The 18,494-nt window shown below is 41.4% G+C and overlaps 3 protein-coding genes across 6 annotated transcripts; 1 reads left to right on the forward strand and 2 right to left on the reverse strand.

Moving 5' to 3' along the window:
* Window positions 1-2,362: 2,362 nt before the first annotated feature.
* RB195_010336 (uncharacterized protein) lies at window positions 2,363-11,265 on the reverse strand (the record flags this gene model as incomplete). Its single annotated transcript, XM_064191289.1, has 3 exons — window positions 2,363-2,410; window positions 9,707-9,856; window positions 11,194-11,265. 3 exons carry the CDS (start codon window positions 11,263-11,265, stop codon window positions 2,363-2,365), a joined length of 270 nt encoding a protein of 89 aa, XP_064048872.1.
* A 199-nt stretch (window positions 11,266-11,464) lies between these two features.
* Window positions 11,465-14,325, reverse strand: RB195_010337 (uncharacterized protein; the record flags this gene model as incomplete). The annotated part of the gene is made up of 3 exons (XM_013445236.2): window positions 11,465-11,659; window positions 11,724-11,839; window positions 14,178-14,325. 3 exons carry the CDS (start codon window positions 14,323-14,325, stop codon window positions 11,465-11,467), a joined length of 459 nt encoding a protein of 152 aa, XP_013300690.1.
* Window positions 14,326-15,151: 826 nt separating this feature from the next.
* RB195_010338 (uncharacterized protein) lies at window positions 15,152-18,013 on the forward strand (the record flags this gene model as incomplete). Of its 4 annotated transcripts, XM_064191293.1 has the most annotated exons (12): window positions 15,152-15,223; window positions 15,313-15,393; window positions 15,447-15,523; window positions 16,362-16,462; window positions 16,544-16,595; window positions 16,706-16,852; window positions 16,953-17,142; window positions 17,210-17,251; window positions 17,313-17,425; window positions 17,591-17,622; window positions 17,693-17,712; window positions 17,819-18,013. In XM_064191293.1, the coding sequence occupies 12 exons, from the start codon at window positions 15,152-15,154 to the stop codon at window positions 18,011-18,013; spliced, it is 1,122 nt and encodes a 373-aa protein (XP_064048874.1). The 4 variants fall into 4 exon arrangements, with proteins under 4 accessions (XP_064048874.1, XP_064048873.1, XP_064048875.1 ...); XM_064191292.1 differs by lacking the exon at window positions 17,313-17,425 and having other exon boundaries at window positions 17,210-17,291; window positions 17,591-17,712; XM_064191290.1 differs by lacking the exons at window positions 17,591-17,622; window positions 17,693-17,712; window positions 17,819-18,013 and having other exon boundaries at window positions 16,362-16,595; window positions 17,210-17,344.
* Window positions 18,014-18,494: the final 481 nt, after the last annotated feature.

Consider the following 18,494-nt stretch of genomic DNA (forward strand, 5'->3'; position numbering starts at 1 on the left):
ACGTCGTTCGAAGAAGAATTTGATGCTCTTCGTGTCCGCCGCGGAAGGAGAAACCACTGGGCGACTCTCACCTGCGATAAATGATATGATAATGCGACAAATGGAAGAATTAGCTTTTTTCCTCCACACTTTCCTTTTCTTCTTTTTCTTTTTCAATTTTATTTTGAAAGTGCTTTAAGAAAAGTGGAAACCGGGAAGAATTCCGCTGCTGCAGTAGAAATATAAGAAATAAATGCAACACATTGGAGAGCCCTCATTTCGTCTCATTTGACAGCATAAGCAAAATTCGGCAACTCCTGGGTAAGCTGATAGAGAACTACAAAAGGTGTAGAGGCGAAGCTCTAAAGCTTGTATTTTCATATTTCGGCGATATGGAGGTATAAATAGCTCAGATGCCCTCTAACTCTTTGTTTGGCACCGCACGCTTTTTTTATTTCGCTGCTGCCCAAATCTTACAGCGAGAAGTGTCGTAAAAGGAAGGTCTCATTCTCAGGTCGTGTGATTCTATGTTAGCATTGTTTGGGAAGGCAACTGTGAGTTTTGAGAAATGCTTCGGAGATATTCCCAATTTTGGCAGCATTACAGGAATATAGATTACAAATCAGATATGAATGTTTTCTAGATTTTATCAATAACAGTGAGAACGCCTTTTAGAAAGAAAGCTACAATTTTTAAACGAGTGACAAAAGGTAGTTTTTAGCAATGATAATTTTCGTTTCAGCGCAAAAGATTAAGAAAGTGGCTGTATTTTATATTTCAATACATCATTCAAAGGCATCACCTCACGAATCTGAGGTGATACGGATTTCAGGTGGAGTATTCTTATACGGGATCATAGATTAAGGAAAGGGGGGTGATTTCGTCCTTTTCTTCCTAATTGCCGTAAAAAACGGCCCAGAAGATGCGGCTTCGAGCGTTCCGGCGCGCTGTTTTCTACGAGTTCGTTTGGAGCGCGCCAGCCTTGTGCACGCGCCGCATCTTCCGGGCCGTTTTTCACGACAATTAGGAAGAAATGGACGGAATCACCCTCTTCCCCATAATCTACATCGCCCTATAGGCATAACCCATCTGAAACCCCTATCACACCAGATTCGTTGGGTGATGCCTTCAAGGTGAACGAACAATGAACATCAGTGTAAAGGTAACGGTAATGATCCTTGTCGCGATAACAAAGCCTACTAGTGCAAAACACCTGAATAGTTACGCCAAGAGGATGGAAATGCCTTGCTTTCGATGAAGAGTTCAAGTGTTGGGCGACACCACCTGTATTCGTATTTGTGTCATGTCGATCTTCTATTTCGAGAGACTCTCTCTCATGAATTCGCGTCTTGTGCCATTTTACCATTTTTTTTTACCAGGGTGTAGAGATAGGTCTCTCGAATACTGTTTCTTTTATGTTCTTGTCATATTTTAATTCTGATTCGTCGACAAAACAACATTGATGTGTCCTCCTCCAATTCTGGTTCGTACAGCTAGTAGAACCTTCCGCTAGATTCTTCTCGGAAACTAGAAAATAACTGTGCCAGAAACCTCAAATTCAGTCAGTTATTACGTTCGAGAGAAGATAAATAAAAACACAGCCGCTCAAACTCAGCGCGAGCTCGAGATGCCGAGCTGGAATGCTGTCAAACAGCTGTTGCCGACCATAATATGCACCAGCCTCTTCTGTGTTTTTACAAGCCATGTCGGCTTCAGGCTGTATGCCAGTAAACCTGACCAGAACATCTTAAACGATGCAAGAGTTTCTGGGTTCCTTCTGAACTTCTCTGCAGGAATCTGGCTATTTGCTACTAACATATTAAACTTTACATAAACTTAGTTTGCAATCGCAGCCGAATTTGTCTTCCTTATCTCATCATCATTATTCAACGAGGTCATCTACGTGCTCAAGCAGTTCTCTGTACGATTTCCAATGTCAGATTGTCAGCTGTGAAGGAAATGAGAACGAAGCTAACGAACAAACACACGAAGTGAGTCCGCATCCACTCCTGCACAACCCGCATTCCCACTCGCCAGCGTTCACATCAGAGTGCTACCCATAAGAACTTGTCACCAATCAGCACTGATATTTATTTCTTAAATACGCGATAAACGGAGTGATTAAACAGAACTGTACACATGAGGTAGTGTTGTCGAGGTGTTGTCACAACGAGGTCTTATTGTGACTATAAGTAAGACATTAGAAGTAAGGTAAACTTTCTTAAGAATACAACTGGATGGTCACGTGATGAATAGTGAGGAACTCCACAGCACATAACGGAAGAAAAATTCGGGGAAAAGCATCAGACACAGGAGTTTTCGAAGATGATGCTTACTTTAACTAGTCTAGACATAGCTACTCCGCGCATCCGCATGAGCAAACTTATTGAGCGACCACGTTCTCCAGCAGACTACATGACCATAGGATATTCTGCAAATCATTCGTTTGGACAACAACAACAGACAAGTTACAAACGATTCTCTTCACCGAGAACCCCAGTACAATACTCAATTTTCAGTATACTTTTCTAATTGGAAAAGCCTCAACAGTCACAATCCTTGCAATTACTGATACGAGAAGATTTCCATCATGGAAAGAATAAGGAAACGGTTATGAAATTCCCTACACCCAGAAATTATCGCAGGAGTGAGTAGTGGAGCTACGACCACGATGCGAAGCGACAAATGCAGAGGTAACCAATTCGCAAAATAATACTTATCCCCACTCGCACCTGTCTTTTCCGTGCGACCGAGACACATCTCCTGCAACGCACGCAATTTCTCTACGTGACGCAATCTGCTTCTGCGTTGTTATTTACCATTTCGTTTATTTTGTAGATCAAAAACCGAAAAGCTAGAACCGGCGGTAGTTCTTCACCCACCCATGTCAAGAGAAATGATAGGTCATTCCAGTTGCACTGAAGCTCATACTGTCAACATTTCCACGCAGGTTGTTTGATGTTGCATGTCAAAAATGTCATCACATTCATAGCAGGGTCAAAGCGGCACGAAGCATGGTGCAGTTGCGTAAGCGGCTGCACCATGCTTCATGCCGTGCAGTTTGAATCCAAGGGGGACCCATGCCGACGCCATTCCTCGCTGTAGTTCGCGATGGTCCCCCACCTCGATTCCACCCGCTATCTCCACCCCACCGCTTCGAGCGCAGCCGCTTACGCAACTGCACAGTGGTTCGTGTCGTTTTGACACGACCATACGTAAGCGTAGCGCACCAACCACAAAAAACCTCGAATCGAATTATCGAATTTATACGCGAAAGGAAAAGGTCGAGTTCGTGAGACACCTAATTATACGAATATGATGAGGCGGAAATTATTGTGAGGAACTGAAATGAAACTGATTGAGACATCTAGTGGTAGCAATTTGAGCTGCGAAAAAAATCCGTATTTGGCTCGCAGGCAGGATCAACCGTGTGATGGAATTTTCACTTCGGAGGTCATAAAGGGAGGGGGTTGCAAGAGAAGGGGGTCCTAAGGGAGTGTGGAGAGTAGTGAATTGAGGATAGCATGACAACGAAAACAGAATACTTTGTAGTATCAAATAATTACATACATTAAAAAATATCACAAAAAAAGGATAAAGTTTCTGGCGTTAATTAATCCGCTTGTGATGCGCCCACACGTTCACTTCAATTAAGAATCGCTTGAGGTTTACGGACGTGTAACTGACCTATACAATGATTTGCGGTGGCTAGCCGATGTGTCAGGTCAGTGTTTTTATCCTCCCAGAGAAGTCTGGTACCAATTTATCGACCCCGGAGTGATGAAAGGCTTGGTGAGCACTAGGGCGGATTCGAACCTCCGATCGATCGTGCAGGAAGCGGAATAATATTATTACAATTAATTTAATTTAATTACATGAATTACAAAATGTTATATTTAGTTTTAGGCGTAGTACAGTAAAATGGAAGCATCAACATTTCGTTCTGACAATGCCCAATATATTGGCAATGTATTAATGAGACGACGCAGGTTCGACACCTCACTGCATCAAATTTTTGTAAAAGAGATAGAAACTTGATGCAACTTCTAAAAAATGAAGAATTTAATTTTAGTTTACAGCAGTTCAAAAGTGAATTTAACAAAATTTAACGACCAAAAAAGTTTTTGTGCACATTGTTAGGTCTGGGAGATCGCGAATTACTTCGCCATAAGAGGACCCGAAGAAAAAGTTTAGGTAATTTTCAAGAGAAGAAGGTTTGCCTCAAAAATAATCGCATCGCTGTTTTCTCTACCTCCTACTCTTTTCGGAATTTTGGCAAGCAAATTTTGAATTTTTTTTTTTTGCATTTGTCCCACCTGAATTTTGAGAGAACCAAACAATCCGAAAAGGAGAAATTTTGCACATAGGGATTTTCTTAAGCATCTGATATAAAAAATCCCTGCTACAAAGTGCTGGAAGATGAATTGCTTATCAAAAAGTTACTTCGAGTTAATGAATTTTATTCAAAATCACACACTTTTCGGCGAGTGAGCGAAAACTGGGATTTTGGTGATTTCTTTTCCATTCTAAAAAAATGGGACAGAGTTTTAAAAAATCATCCATATATTCGGATAGAGGGCTTTTCGGATTGTTTGGTTCTCTCAAAATTCAGGTGGGACAAATGCAAAAAAAAAATTCAAAATTTGCTTGCCAAAATTCCGAAAAGAGTAGGAGGTAGAGAAAACAGCGATGCAATTATTTTTGAGGCAAACCTTCTTCTCTTGAAAATTACCTAAACTTTTTCTTCGGGTCCTCTTATGGCGAAGTAATTCGCGATCTCCCAGACCTAACAATGTGCACAAAAACTTTTTTGGTCGTTAAATTTTGTTAAATTCACTTTTGAACTGCTGTAAACTAAAATTAAATTCTTCATTTTTTAGAAGTTGCATCAAGTTTCTATCTCTTTTACAAAAATTTGATGCAGTGAGGTGTCGAACCTGCGTCGTCTCATTAATACATTGCCAATATATTGGGCATTGTCAGAACGAAATGTTGATGCTTCCATTTTACTCTACTACGCCTAAAACTAAATATAACATTTTGTAATTTATGTAATTATTATCTAATATTATTTATTGTAATATTTTGTAATGTATGTAATTATTTGATAGTACGTAATATTCTGTTTTGTTCACATTGTCATATTGCAGGGACAAAATGTTGATTTTTTCGTGTTTTTTTTTCTTCATTCCTCTGTGATTCGACCTACGCACCTGACTCTTCCCCTTTTTGGTTTTATCATGCGTTTTAGTCAGAATTTGAAGATAATTAATAGATTTCAGAACAAAAATAGAACAGAATAAAAATGAAAATATTTCAATACTAGCATTTCAACAACATTTCAGCAAATTTGTTTCTTCTAGTAAATGATATTTCTTCGCATCTGTCAGAGATTTTCTTATTTGCCATTTGTTCCTCGGCTAATTTTCGACTTCCCGAAACACATGAATATCTAATATCCAATACCGAGAACTGTAGCAGAAATGTTGGAGGACGAGAAGAAGGAGAAGAAGGGGGGAGGGGGAGGTCGTATTCGAGAGGGTCGTGTCTCATCACCACGCTTAACCTTGCTCACAAGTGCGGAACCTCGCAGCATTAGAGCTAACTAACTCCCTCATGAACGCATAACTCTTCCTCTGTTCTTCTTTCGGAAGAACAGAGGTATTCAAAGTACGTCCTATCATAAGGAATATAGGTGGCTCTACGGAAAGAATTTCTTGGCTTTTGAACGCTATTCTTGGATCATTGCTCAAGTATGTTCCCGCGCATCTATCCAATACCAACATGTTCCTTGAGCAGCTTCGTTCAGGAAGAGAATGTGTCATCGAATCTTTCGATGTCACTTCGCTTTACACAAATGTTTCAAACAGCGCTGCAATGCAAGCTGTATTCGAGCTACTCGTAGAACACCGAGACATGCACGGTTTTCCACAAGGCAAATTATGACGCTCCTGGATGTATGCCCAAAGCTCAAAGTCCATTTTTCGTTGGGCCGGACACCATTATAGACAGGTCAGGGGATGGGCCATGGGACAAAGACTAGCTCCCACACTAGATATTGCATTCATATCCAAAATATAACTCATTCTGGAACGAAAACCTTTCCTGTACTGCCGTTACATTGATGACTGTTGCATTGTATGCCCCACGCAAGACAACATTTGTTTTGAGCTTCTAAACCGGCACCCTCCTTACATACGGTTCACAATGGAGAAACCCAAACCTGTCCTTTTTTGATGTAGAAATACGGTGGTCCAATGGTGAATGGAAGACACGATGGTTCCGAAAACCTAGCAACAAAAACATTTTAGTTCATTGTCTTTCCGCTCACCCTTAGAAAACTAAGAAATCCGTAAGGGTGACGTCAGATGTCCAGGAGCGGATCGATGCGATCAACCTAGCGCAACGTATCGCGAATTCTGACGGTTACACTGGCAATGTAGCGCGTAGGCCAGATCTTGGTGCGCAGCGAGAAAATGCTGCAGTGGTTGACTCGAATAAGATCAATTTCTGCCTGCCCTTCATAACCGAGGACTTGGGTAAAGCTATATGGGCTAGTCTGGTGAAATGCATTCTTGAGGACCAAGTGAGAATTATGGAAATACCTCCAACAAATCTCAAGAAGCAATTAGTTCGGATGTAGGATGTACGATCGCTTCTGTCTTACTCCAGCCTGTGTAATATGTCCATTCGGGAAGGAAGGCGATTGCATGGTCTCTAGTGTAGTCTATGTAATTTCGTGCAAAATATGTAGGGACCAATACATCGACGAAACAGGGCGACCCCTTCGCATTAAAGAACATCTAAATGGGATCCAACAATCGAATGCAGCAACCCCCTTCGGAGCCCACCGCAGACAATGTCATGAAAACGTTCCTTTCTGCATAGCTGTCACAATTCTATCGTACGAACCCGAAATTATATCTCGCAGAACTTTAGAAGCGTTTTGGATAAATGCAAAAGAGCCGAAATGAATAGAAAGGAAGAGTGCTTATCCGTGACCAACGAGTTGGCTCTGTATCAAGACCTTTACAGGTTTTGATCTACGGGGTCATATGCGGGTCGCATTCTAACTAGTATTAGCGGAGCGATTGCACCACGCGGATATCCGCTAACATCACTGCAACGCGGCTACTGAGGTAGGCACAACGATTTGGGCTCTTTTGGTTTTGTGTCCGGGTGTAATATCTTAGGTGATGATGACTTGTTCTAGATGAGGCATCTGAGAGGGTATATTGCAAATGTTCTTACTTTCCAGGCTCTGACGAAGGCGACAACGCCGAAACGTTAGCCGTAATAAAGTTTGTTAACAACTTTGCTTAAATTTGACTATCGACAAGTTGCAATCTCTATGCCAAGATTCAAGGAAGGTCGAACTTTCGAACTTCTGGAAGATCCTTATACACTTGTATCATTGGATACAGAAATCAAACAAGCTGCATGGCAAATTGCAATTCCGTCTTAGATGCGACGTGTCCCGCTCTAGATCTCCAGCATTTTCAGCAGAATTCAGTGGCCAAACGTCACCACTTGAATGATAGGAATGTCGTCCCTTTTCAAACATTAAATTTTGAGGCAGCACGCCACTAATATAGCCGTTGGAATCTCCCCACGAATAGTTCAGGGACACGGTTAAGTGTACGTTGGGATTTTCCCAACAAGACGACCTAGAGTGTATGAAAGCATGTGGGGAATCATATGGGATCATGTTCAACACTCGTTTTTCGTGAAATTTAAATCCTGCGGTCTTTTAATAAATCAAAGCGACTTCTCACTGAACACTGAGACCGTAAAAGGCAGAGTAAAAATGTTAAATGAAAATATTTTCATTCAACAGCGATGACTTTCTATAATACAACTGTTAAAAAAAAATTCATTACTGCACGAAAAAAAGACATGTACAATAGGAATTACGTGTAGAACTAGCGCAAAGTAGGCTGCACGGGTAGGTGAATAGCAACGCTTACAGCAAATTCCACTCAGTACAATTTTGCGAGGTTTTAGCGACATACTTCTTCTATCTATATGTAGAATTTGGTGTTTCTATCTACCCTAATTTTTTCGCAACCCAGTTAAGAAAAGTAGTAAATGTTTGCTTCTGTTTTGGACTTTTCCCAACCAGTTTTAGATAGAGCCAAGATTTCTTAGGGAGAAAAATATCCAGTAAAAGTTTCCTTGATGCCTTGAAACATGGCCGCGGAATTTTTCGATTGCACTGCAGTAGCCGTGCAAGGAGAAGAAGTGCAATAATTTGGAATTTTGGTTGTGCGCCAAACTTCGAACCAAACTCAATAACTCAGCGCATACCTAGTGAAAACTTGTTCGTTATTAAGTTCTTACCAGGATCTTGTTTTACCTGTTCTGCGTTCTTTTTCGTTCTCTTAAGAATTCTTGAGAAAAGCTGGGAAAATTGCCAAAATTCCCAAATTTTTTCAACTAACTTTTAACAAAAGCAGACGGCCTCTAAGAATGTCAATACAGTTATTTTGCGACCGCAGACATATCCTACAAAACACATCTTTAGTAGACTTTCTAGGTTTTTTGGCAACAAGTTATAAATCTTTATTTCAACCTACCAAAATCTGCCTCATTGTTTAATTTTATTATATTGTCTGTTTATCGTATTGTTTTATTTCCGTTTTGATTTATTCATTAGTTCCCTGGTTTTCTTTTTTAAATTTTACTTTTTATATTTGATTATCAATTGCTACATGAGCAGCTACATTAAGACAACGAGGGAAGGGTCTTATTTAGAAGGACTTTATTTATTGTTTAGTGTCTCAACTATTTGCTCGATCCTGGTTAGGGGCGTAGCTCACCAGTATGAGCGCGATCATGGTCAATTCTTTAATCATACAGAAAAACGGTACAGGAAACGACCTTGCTGCACAGAATCTCCCTAAGAGGCAGGTGCTGGACCAGGCATATGTGCAGCATTTACAGGCGGACGGACAATCAGCAGAACTCTGCCGCTGTCTCTTCCGCTCGCTGGCAGAAGCAGTGCGTCTGTCTGCTCTCGCAGACGTGACATGTTATTAGTTATCTCGTAAAAGATCCAATACGACAATGCCGCTTATATGGGTATTAAAAAGAATTGGACTTGACCGCGCTCACACTCGTGAACTACATTTCTAATCATATCTATTGGAGGGATCTCAACCGTCAACTTCATGGTGTACTGGTTTTAAAAGAACCAAATCGTCAAAAAAAAAACTAGTTGTCGTACAATGATAAACGTACTTTGCCGTACAAGACAATACGTAAACACACACGTAAAGTCAGTCACGCACGGTTATACCAGAAGCGTGATGAAGAAATAACACAGCAGGAGAGAAGAGATAATACAAAAATACTGCTACTGCTACTGCGGCCAACATTGTCCACAAGTAACTATAGGAAGGACATCAAAATAACGCTGTGGACCGTGGTCGTCAGCTTAAGTACGGACTGGATATTTCCGAGAAAAGCCGTATGTGTCCACTGGTATGCACATAAATACACATCCAAGGCTTGGTGGTGTAAATCATGTTAAATGGACGCAAAGAAGGCTTCCAAGAATATCTCTGCAAGTTGCGTCTAGCAAAAACAATCACAATGTCACAAATAGAGATTGGACTGTGTTCAACCGAATTTCCATTTCTATTGCAAGAATGCGTCTTAAAGGGTTAACAGAACTAACTTCAGTAGAAAAAGAGAACAAATTTCCTGTAGCAAAATCGAAACTAACCTTCACTAACTCTTCCTTCGTACCGGGTCCAAGCGGTTCAATGGGTGACGCGCGCGTAAACAAGGCACACTCTCTTCCGTTAGATCGATGGGCGCATGCGTAAGCAACAGCGTTCTCAGGTTTTGATGTGGTAATTGAGATTTGGTCGACCTATGTACGGTCCCTCATCCGTCACCGTTCTTCTTCTGATCAAATTAGATACTGTGCTCCAAACATAGAAATTTTTCCTGAACAACAGCTTGCGTTGATATGGCTCCGATAAAACTATTGTTTAGCCCTTATCTGGGACTAAAACATCCCTTCTTATCACTCCAAATCAGTTTACATTGGTAGTCAGAATATGGCCATCCAGATGCCCAAGAAACAAAATGCGAAGTTAAACAGGGATGCCCGAAATGCCACTGCATGGTGTTCCAATATTACGACGCAGCCGCCTTTTTACTGTATCAACAGGAAACACCAAAGAAGCGCGAACGAGTGAGCGCTGGTGTCAGATGCAGCTCAAAAGGGAACGCTCCTATAGATACGATATCTTATAAATATCTGAATTATCTTACTTCCAAGACGATAGAACCATGCGGAAGGAGGCAACCTCAGCGAGTGTGGTCTTATTTCTGAATACTATCGAGTCATTTGGACCCAGGGCGGGTGTAGCGCAGTCGCAAAAGGTTCCGCTGCACGATAAATCGGAGGTTCGAATCCGCATAGTGCTCACCAAGCCTTTCATCACTCCGGGTCGATAAATTCGCACCAGACTTCTCTGGGAGGATAAAAACACTGACCTGACACATCGGCTAGCCACCGCAAATCATTGTATAGGTCAGTTACACGTCCGTAAACCTCAAGCGATTCTTAATTGAAGTGAACGTGTGGGCGCATCACAAGTGCATTGATTAACGCCAGACACTTTGTGCTTTAAAATTTATCATTTGGACACTATGGACTCTTGGAGCGGCCCTCAGAATAACGCAACGAGCGAGCCCGAATACAACAACCCGCACAGCGGACAGACTAACAGCGAAACACCGTCCTGCGTCGTCATGAATGTCGGAAAGCGCCACATGCTGTGCCTGTCCTTTATTAATCTCAAGCAGAATGCATACATCACAGTGCTCAGCCTGCTACGAAAATGTTTTAATGAGAAACTGCTCCGCAGAATATTGTTATAGAAAAAAATCGCGCGCATTGAAAAAGTAGAGATAGATCTAGATTTGTGACAAAGCTGATCAAAGTATACAGCATAGCAGGAACTTTGAAGGAATAACTTGATACAAACGGTTTGTTCTATGGAGAGGAATGAGTTATTTCCTACCACAAACCGAAAGACTCATCCAACCTTCTTTATCTGAATAATACTCAAATAATCGAGCATTCAAAGATTCGAGAGTCTCAATTTTGCAGCAAACTGCTTGAAGGTGCATGTCACCTCAAGGATCAGTTTGAAGGAATACAATGCGTCTTATAATCGTGAGCCAGACAAAACCAACTACATTATCATTAGCGCGTCCTCGCTTTGCCATCACCAAAGATTGATTGATCCTAACCAGAAGTGCCGGCATACCATCATAATGTTCGAAATTATGGTTCCATTTCTTATTTCTTTAACCTTACAATATCCTGAATTGTTTTCTATATCATTTCAAGAGCACATCCAGACAAATCAGGAATCTACGTTGGGGCTCAATAGTATTTAGTTCAGTTGTTGAATTGCAGTTGTTGCGAACAGAAAACATTTCATTCGGCATAACAAATAACAAATTAGAGACGACGTCCTCGGCGACCTCCCTTTCGTCTGGTGCAATCGGATGGAATTGGTGTCACGTCTTCGATACGACCAATCTTCATTCCGCTACGCGCAAGTGCTCTCAGAGCTGCCTGGGCACCTGGTCCTGGAGTTTTGGTCTTAGTTCCACCAGTAGCACGAAGCTTGATGTGGAGAGCGTTAATTCCAAGCTAAGAGACAACGAATGAGGGCATTGCAGAAGAAAAAAGTAGGAAAAGTAGCACTGAGCAACACCTGTTTGCATCTTTCTGCGACGTCCTGGGCGGCAAGCATAGCAGCATACGGTGACGATTCGTCTCGATCCGCTTTCACCTTCATACCACCAGTCACGCGCACAATCGTTTCACGACCTAAAAATTAAAAAGAACGCTTGAACGCAGGGTCAAAAGAATATGTAATTTTCACTATCGGTTATGAGATTTCGGCAGAAATGAACCTCTGGCAAACTCTGATAGCTGAGATCTGCATAAGGTCGGAATTGCCCGAGAGATTTATTTCCTCTGTCACTGACAGCTACTTTGCTAAAACTATTAGAACTAATCTGCGACGACAATTTGATGTCATACAATCTCACTCATAGATGCGATAGTCGGAGCCGGTGCTCTTACCCCCTTCACTTTTCAACGGTTGGGGAAGGGACCTCCTTCACTTTTGGACGGTTGTCCAAAGGAACCCCTTCACTTGAGCTGCACCCCATGAGCTAAACCCCCTTCACCCGAGGAGGGTCCGGCTTTTCCCTATCGCACCTATAATCTCACTGCAGAAATCTATAGCAGAAAAAGAAAATGAAGTTTTCCGAAACTTGAAAATTAAAACTCAGCTTCGCATGCCTTGGTTTTCATTAGCTACGCTGAGGTAATCCCAATGGGCAGAAAGAAATCGCAGCGATGAGGAAAGAATGACTACATGAACCAATGCCATCGAACTAGCGTAGCAATTATCGCTGTTTCAATGATCGCCAACCAATGTTTACTGTAATTGTGATCAGAAAATGAAGAACCTTACCAATTGATCGCGAAAACTGAAGAGGACAAACTTTTGCGACTTGCAATTTATGCAATTTAGGAGGTAACATGGCCAACTGAACTCCATGAATTAAACTAAGACGACTATTCGACCACTTACAGTCCCTTCGTGTATTTCCACATTGCTCAAACCTATGATAGTCACGTATTGTAGCGAAAACATACGAAAGAGATGAAAAACGAACAAGGAATTCGAAAGAAAAAAATGTTAGGACAACAAAAGGTGATCTCTTTCCAATTACACTATTAATCATAATGGTGAAACGAATATTTTATTGCAATACCTGCTGAATTAACTGTAAGCGAGATTTCTTGTGATAAAAATCATGGGTGCACTTCGAAAATCATCACAATTTACTGTATACTTCATCGTTATAAGGTTCATGACCAATTCAAGTCAAGAACAGTGTCAGTGTTACGAAGGAAGAATATACTTTAAGTAGTGTGAGGTGAAAGTGTAGTGATGTGCTTGCAATGTCTCAATTTCTAACAAGATTGATCGGAGACTCTCTAGGTAACGGTCATGAACATAGCTTTTGGTATTCTGGATACTGATAAGTTACCACAGCGACAGCGACCAAGAATGGCCATGGATTTTCTGTACGCCATAGACCAAAAGAAGAGAAAAACTAAAAGATCGAAATCCACACAAAGTTCAAGTTTTTGGAGAAAGAGGTTTTAAGAGATACTTCGTCTGAAACTGAGCATGGTATATACAAGAGACTATCAAGCATAGCGGTCATGTTTCGCGAAAGCGATTTATGCTACCACTCCTGAGCCGAACCGGCGCGAGTGCTAGTCACTAGGACCCTTTTCCGAAGCCGCAACAGTTAAAGGCATCACCCCACAAATCTGGTGTGTTACGGATTTCAGGCGGGTAGTGCTTATACGATGTCTTAGATTGTAGGGAGGAGGGTGATTCCGTTCATCTCTCCTTGTATCAGTGTAAACGGACGACCGAAGTGGTTTTCGACCAATCGAAGGAGGGGAGGGGCGCGACGGTTGCGCATTACAACAGAAGCTATCGTAAGAAACAATTCCGAGGTCACAGATAAAGGAAGAGATGAACTGAAACACTCTCTTCCTCACAATCCACGACCCTGTATAGGCATTACCCAGCTGAAACTCGTACCACACCAGGTTGTGGGGTGATGCCTTTAAGAACTGCTTTCGAACTTCATCATGCAAGCAATTGGATTTACGGCGCTACCAGCGCGAATTGTTAACAACGTTGATTTCATATGTAAAAGTCGAAGCTTTAAAAGTGATTGAATTCTGTATATTTCTAGGAAATAGGAAAACTTAAAAATACATCTTCACTGTAAGTTGCATGGTCAATTGGCAGTCAGAATCACAGATCACCTTCCTTTTATAACTCGAGCTAGAACCTCTCTTTCTCTTACTGATGTATATTGTGACATGAGCTAGCATCAGCGAGAGTTATTCATCAAGACAAAAGGGAGTATGCTCGAACTTGAAAGAAGGTTTCATGAGGACTGTTGGACCGCTTGTATTGGAGAGGTGTACAGAACTTACCTCAGACCCGCATTTATCACGCTAACTACTCGAATTTCTTCTGCTAGTCAGAGTCTCTCAGCCGGACTAGGAACTTCCATGAATTTTAAATGAATAGAGTACAAAAGTGAAAACAAAAATGACATACCGGAAATATCAGTCACGTGAACAAATGTGTCGTTGAACGAAGCATATATGTGCGCAACACCAAAAACTAGCTCGCCTTCCTTGGCCTGTGGTCCGAGAGTGACCACTGGTTGTTCCTCTTTAGCCTTTCCCTTACGAGCGGGAGCCATTATCCAAGACTGAAAAAAACATGTACTCGGAATCCAGAAATTACTGGGGGAACACGGAACTACAAAGCGAGTCCAAGACAGAAGCCACCAGTTATCAGAGCTCTTATGGGCTCTCCAGGGTTGATATCACTACTAGATCAAGACGAAACACAATTGTCTTGATCACTAGGTGACGTTTTCCTCCAGACAATTCATAATAAACGTCCCACAAGTACAGACATTCCACGTCAGTTTCCTTAGGAAAGAGCAACTATGAACATTCTATGTATTTCCCGGATGATGCCATATGATTCTGCTTGCATCGACACAAGATGAAAATGGTTAAGTTTACCAACTACATCTTAACCGGAGAAGTCAAAAAATAGCACGAGGAGGAACTCTACACCACGTTGGCAGAAGAAAACAAAGCAAATACATCCTCATAAAAATCCAGATAGATCAAACCAAACAGTTTATCCTACGAATTTAAAAATATAGGAAAATCCCTCGGAAAAGTATTTCGGTTCGTGGCAGACCTTCCTTGTTAAAGGACTTGGTCGGATACTCCTCGCTGCGTATTGTCGTCGTTAGAAAGCTGACGCGCACTAGATCTTTCGTGCTCTCTCGATACTGTATAGGGACGTCTGAATTTTGCCGATTTTCTTGTTGTTCTTAGGGTTAAGTTTGCTTTTACACTGGTGGGATTTGTGTCTACACATAGTTTTTGCCGGTCTCGGCTCCAGCATTCTCATGGTTCCTCGTCCACAAGCCCACACCATTCCATTTTCCACACAAGAATTTGTGATGCAGCATTTCAGCCTATTAGTTTTGCAGATGTTTCATTAAAATGTCGAATTTGCTCTGGAACGTGTCTTGCGAACTGGTGAGAGGATGTTTTGATGCTTTCAAAGGTCTATGGGTAAGCTCATTTTCTCTCGCAAAATTTCCTCACACGTAGTTTTGTATACACGTATCACTACGAACTATGCTAAAAACTCTACTTTTTAGTTTGTCAGCCAACTGGACAAAGATGAAGAGTATGTCGTAATCAACAGTGCTCCTCGGGTTGCACCGAAAACTGTTATGCAGGTGGTTTTACGGAGTCTTACTATCTGTGGTTAGAAACTCCTTTTCACTTTTAGCAGAGACGTGAACAGCGGGGTACTGTTGCACGGCCTGCGGAAAGGATTTATCGACGTAGAGAACGTGTTTGGAAGCGGTAGGTTCGAGTAGTTTGCTCTAGTGTCGAGTTCTTGAGTTCCCTTATTCAGCGAATGGATGCAGGGCCGTCGAAGCAAATATAAGTCTTTACAATGGATACCAATCAATCAATTTAGTGTAATTTTTGTATTCAGCACCGTTTATTCTACCTTATATAAGCTCTTGGTGGGTGAATGTGAGACTGTTAAATGCGGATATGCATATTCACATGCTTGGCCTTGAATATGTTTGCCCCAAGAATAACCAGATCTTGGAGTGATGTGCCGCGGGCAGCGTCAATCCATCGGTCATGCAGCAGTGGGGTCTCTTGGCTTGTGTTGTACCCACACTATTGAAATAACAATATCAACGACTGTATTGGATATGTGCCATCGGGTTTTATTCTTTGAAAAACTTAGCGTGAACTGGCAAATAATCAACAATCAGCAATGAGCCATGAATACCAAGCTACATCGTGATTTCGCTCTAGGCCGACTCTCGGATATACTCGCATGAGTTTGCCACAGGATGAGGATTCCCGTAGCGCCCTTCGAAACATTGGAGAAGAAAATATAAATATTAGAATATAAAAACAACAATAAACGGAGAAGGATTAAATTGCAAGTGAAATGATGAGTTTGTCATTCGAAACTTGAAGAAAAGAGGATTCTTTGTGGGGGATGGATGACTGGCGGAGCATAGTCAAACATATTAGATTTCCTTCGCATTTCAGCTGTGTTTAATTTACATAATGCTTGAATTTAGTTGGACACTTCTGTCCTTGCGACCATAACACGCGATTCATTCATCAATTTAGAATGTTCCACCTCTATTATTATTTGTTCTTCTTGATTTAGGGTACTTCAATGCCTCGCAACTAACGCAGGTGTTTGGATACTAGTTTGGGCATTGCTCAAATTATGTTCGTCGAGTAACGACATGTCTGTCGGGATTTTCGGTTTATTGTCGCACCTGGTCGTGCTGCCCATCTTCGTATTTACTCGCATTGTTCTCGCTCTATGGTTTTCTGACATTGCAGGCGCTTGTTTACGTACATTGAAGCTCGATCCACCTCCCAGCGTGGAGTTTAGGTAGGTGAACTGTAATTCCTTTGTTATTCGCCTTAATTTTGTGACAATGCGTAGAACTCAAGTATATATCTCGATATCGGTTGAACATTTCATAGCATGTTTTTTTTTAGCACGGCACTGTCTGATTTACTAGTCTCGCTTCTCTTGGGATGTGTATTTCTGGCTCAAGGGCTGCTTGTGTCATATCTTCCGCTTCCAAGATTCATATGCTCTGCCATATCTTTCATTCATTTGTCTCTTCTCAACTCTATGTACAGGTAGTGTGCATTGTGAGAGAAGTGGTTGTCTGTGCGATTTCATTTGTGCCTAGTAACTTATTAACTTTAGTCAATTAGGTAAGAAATTATTGATTTTCAGTTTCGAATATTTCTGGTCATCTCGCAGTGTACTACTTCACAAGCGCATTGAAAGGCTTGAGGCTTACTTGCCATATTTTATTGGTTTTGGTGCTCCTCTCACATTTGTATCTACTCTGAGCAGCAACTTTTTGCTTAACGGAAGCGTTTTCGGCATTTTCTTCCCTCTGTTCATAATCAGCTCTTATAAGGCAAGTCTGTCAGTTTTATAAAAACGAATACACTGTTCTGTTCTTTATTTCTAATCTTTCGTTTTAGGCTTCCTGGGAAAGGCCAAAGGAGTCGAAACGACCTACTCCGGTGTTGAATATTTTCACACCATCTCGTCTAGTCACAGATGGTTTCGTTAACTTCTTTTCAGGAATTGTGGTTCCAGAACGTACCACTCATTAACAATTTTAACATATTTTCGTGGCTGGTCCACAATTTTGTAAATACTGTATATATTATAATATGGGTAGTGTCATTCGTTAGGTATGGAAAACCTATTTGCTCAAGAACGTATCTGTATAAACCTTGCTATAGTTCATCTTTTGCTTATCTCGTATGGTTAACTTCCTAATTATTTTTTATGACTTGCTTTATTGTTGCTCGATATTCGTAAATTGTGGGTTTGTTCCTACAAGTAAAGTATTTGAGGGATGTCACAGCCCGGAATAGAGGGTCTAGCGGTAGGCCTTAACAGAGGCCACAAAGTGACTAAGATTGATCGCAAGCCACGGCAAAGTCGTCACATTGGAGCCTGTAGCAAGAAATCGAAGGTTTGTGAAAGAAGATGGAGGAGAACGATTTCTTTTATTCCTGTTTGCCGGTTTTGTTTATATCGTATTTAGTGATTGTCTCATATAAATGTTCTCCTAGTTATAGGTCGTTCGTGAGCTTGTTCGTGAGATCACTGGTTTTGCTCCGTACGAGAGACGTGTTCTCGAATTGCTGCGTATATCCAAAGATAAGCGAGCTCTGAAGTTCCTGAAGAAACGAGTGGGTACCCATCTCCGTGCCAAGAAGAAGCGAGAAGATCTGCAAGGTGTCATCGTCGCTCAGCGGAAACACCACAAGTAAACGCGCTGTTGTTTTTGTTGTTCATAAAAAGTTAATCTTTGTTGTTTTGTTGCATTCGTTCCGATTTTTGCGTATCTTCGCCTCTACGTGTGACAACGAAACCACTTTATTTTATGTGCTCATGTTATGAAATCACAAGAATATTTCAAACAAAGGCGCTGAATTTTAGTTGGGAGATTTGAACAGTTGGGGTAGTTTCCTGTATGCTGGTGTACTTGTTCGTTATAGCGGTTATTGTTAGTGGAGTGAAATTTAGGTCACGAGCTTAACTAGGTAGTGTGCTCAGCTACGAGCAGGTCGTCAGGGCAATAAGTTGCGATTTTTGTTGCCGAGCCGGGATAACACACTTTTTTAATGATTACTATGAGCTGGGTGTGACCACGCTCTTCAAACCATGAAGAACGCATATCTATTCTTGTGAGTTGAATACATTGTACTGTTTCTCGCTGCAGTAGTTTTCAAAACCATCGCTCTGATGATA

The sequence above is a fragment of the Necator americanus genome, chromosome III (assembly GCF_031761385.1).
Source record: "Necator americanus strain Aroian chromosome III, whole genome shotgun sequence".
Classification (NCBI taxonomy): Eukaryota; Metazoa; Nematoda; class Chromadorea; order Rhabditida; family Ancylostomatidae; genus Necator; species Necator americanus.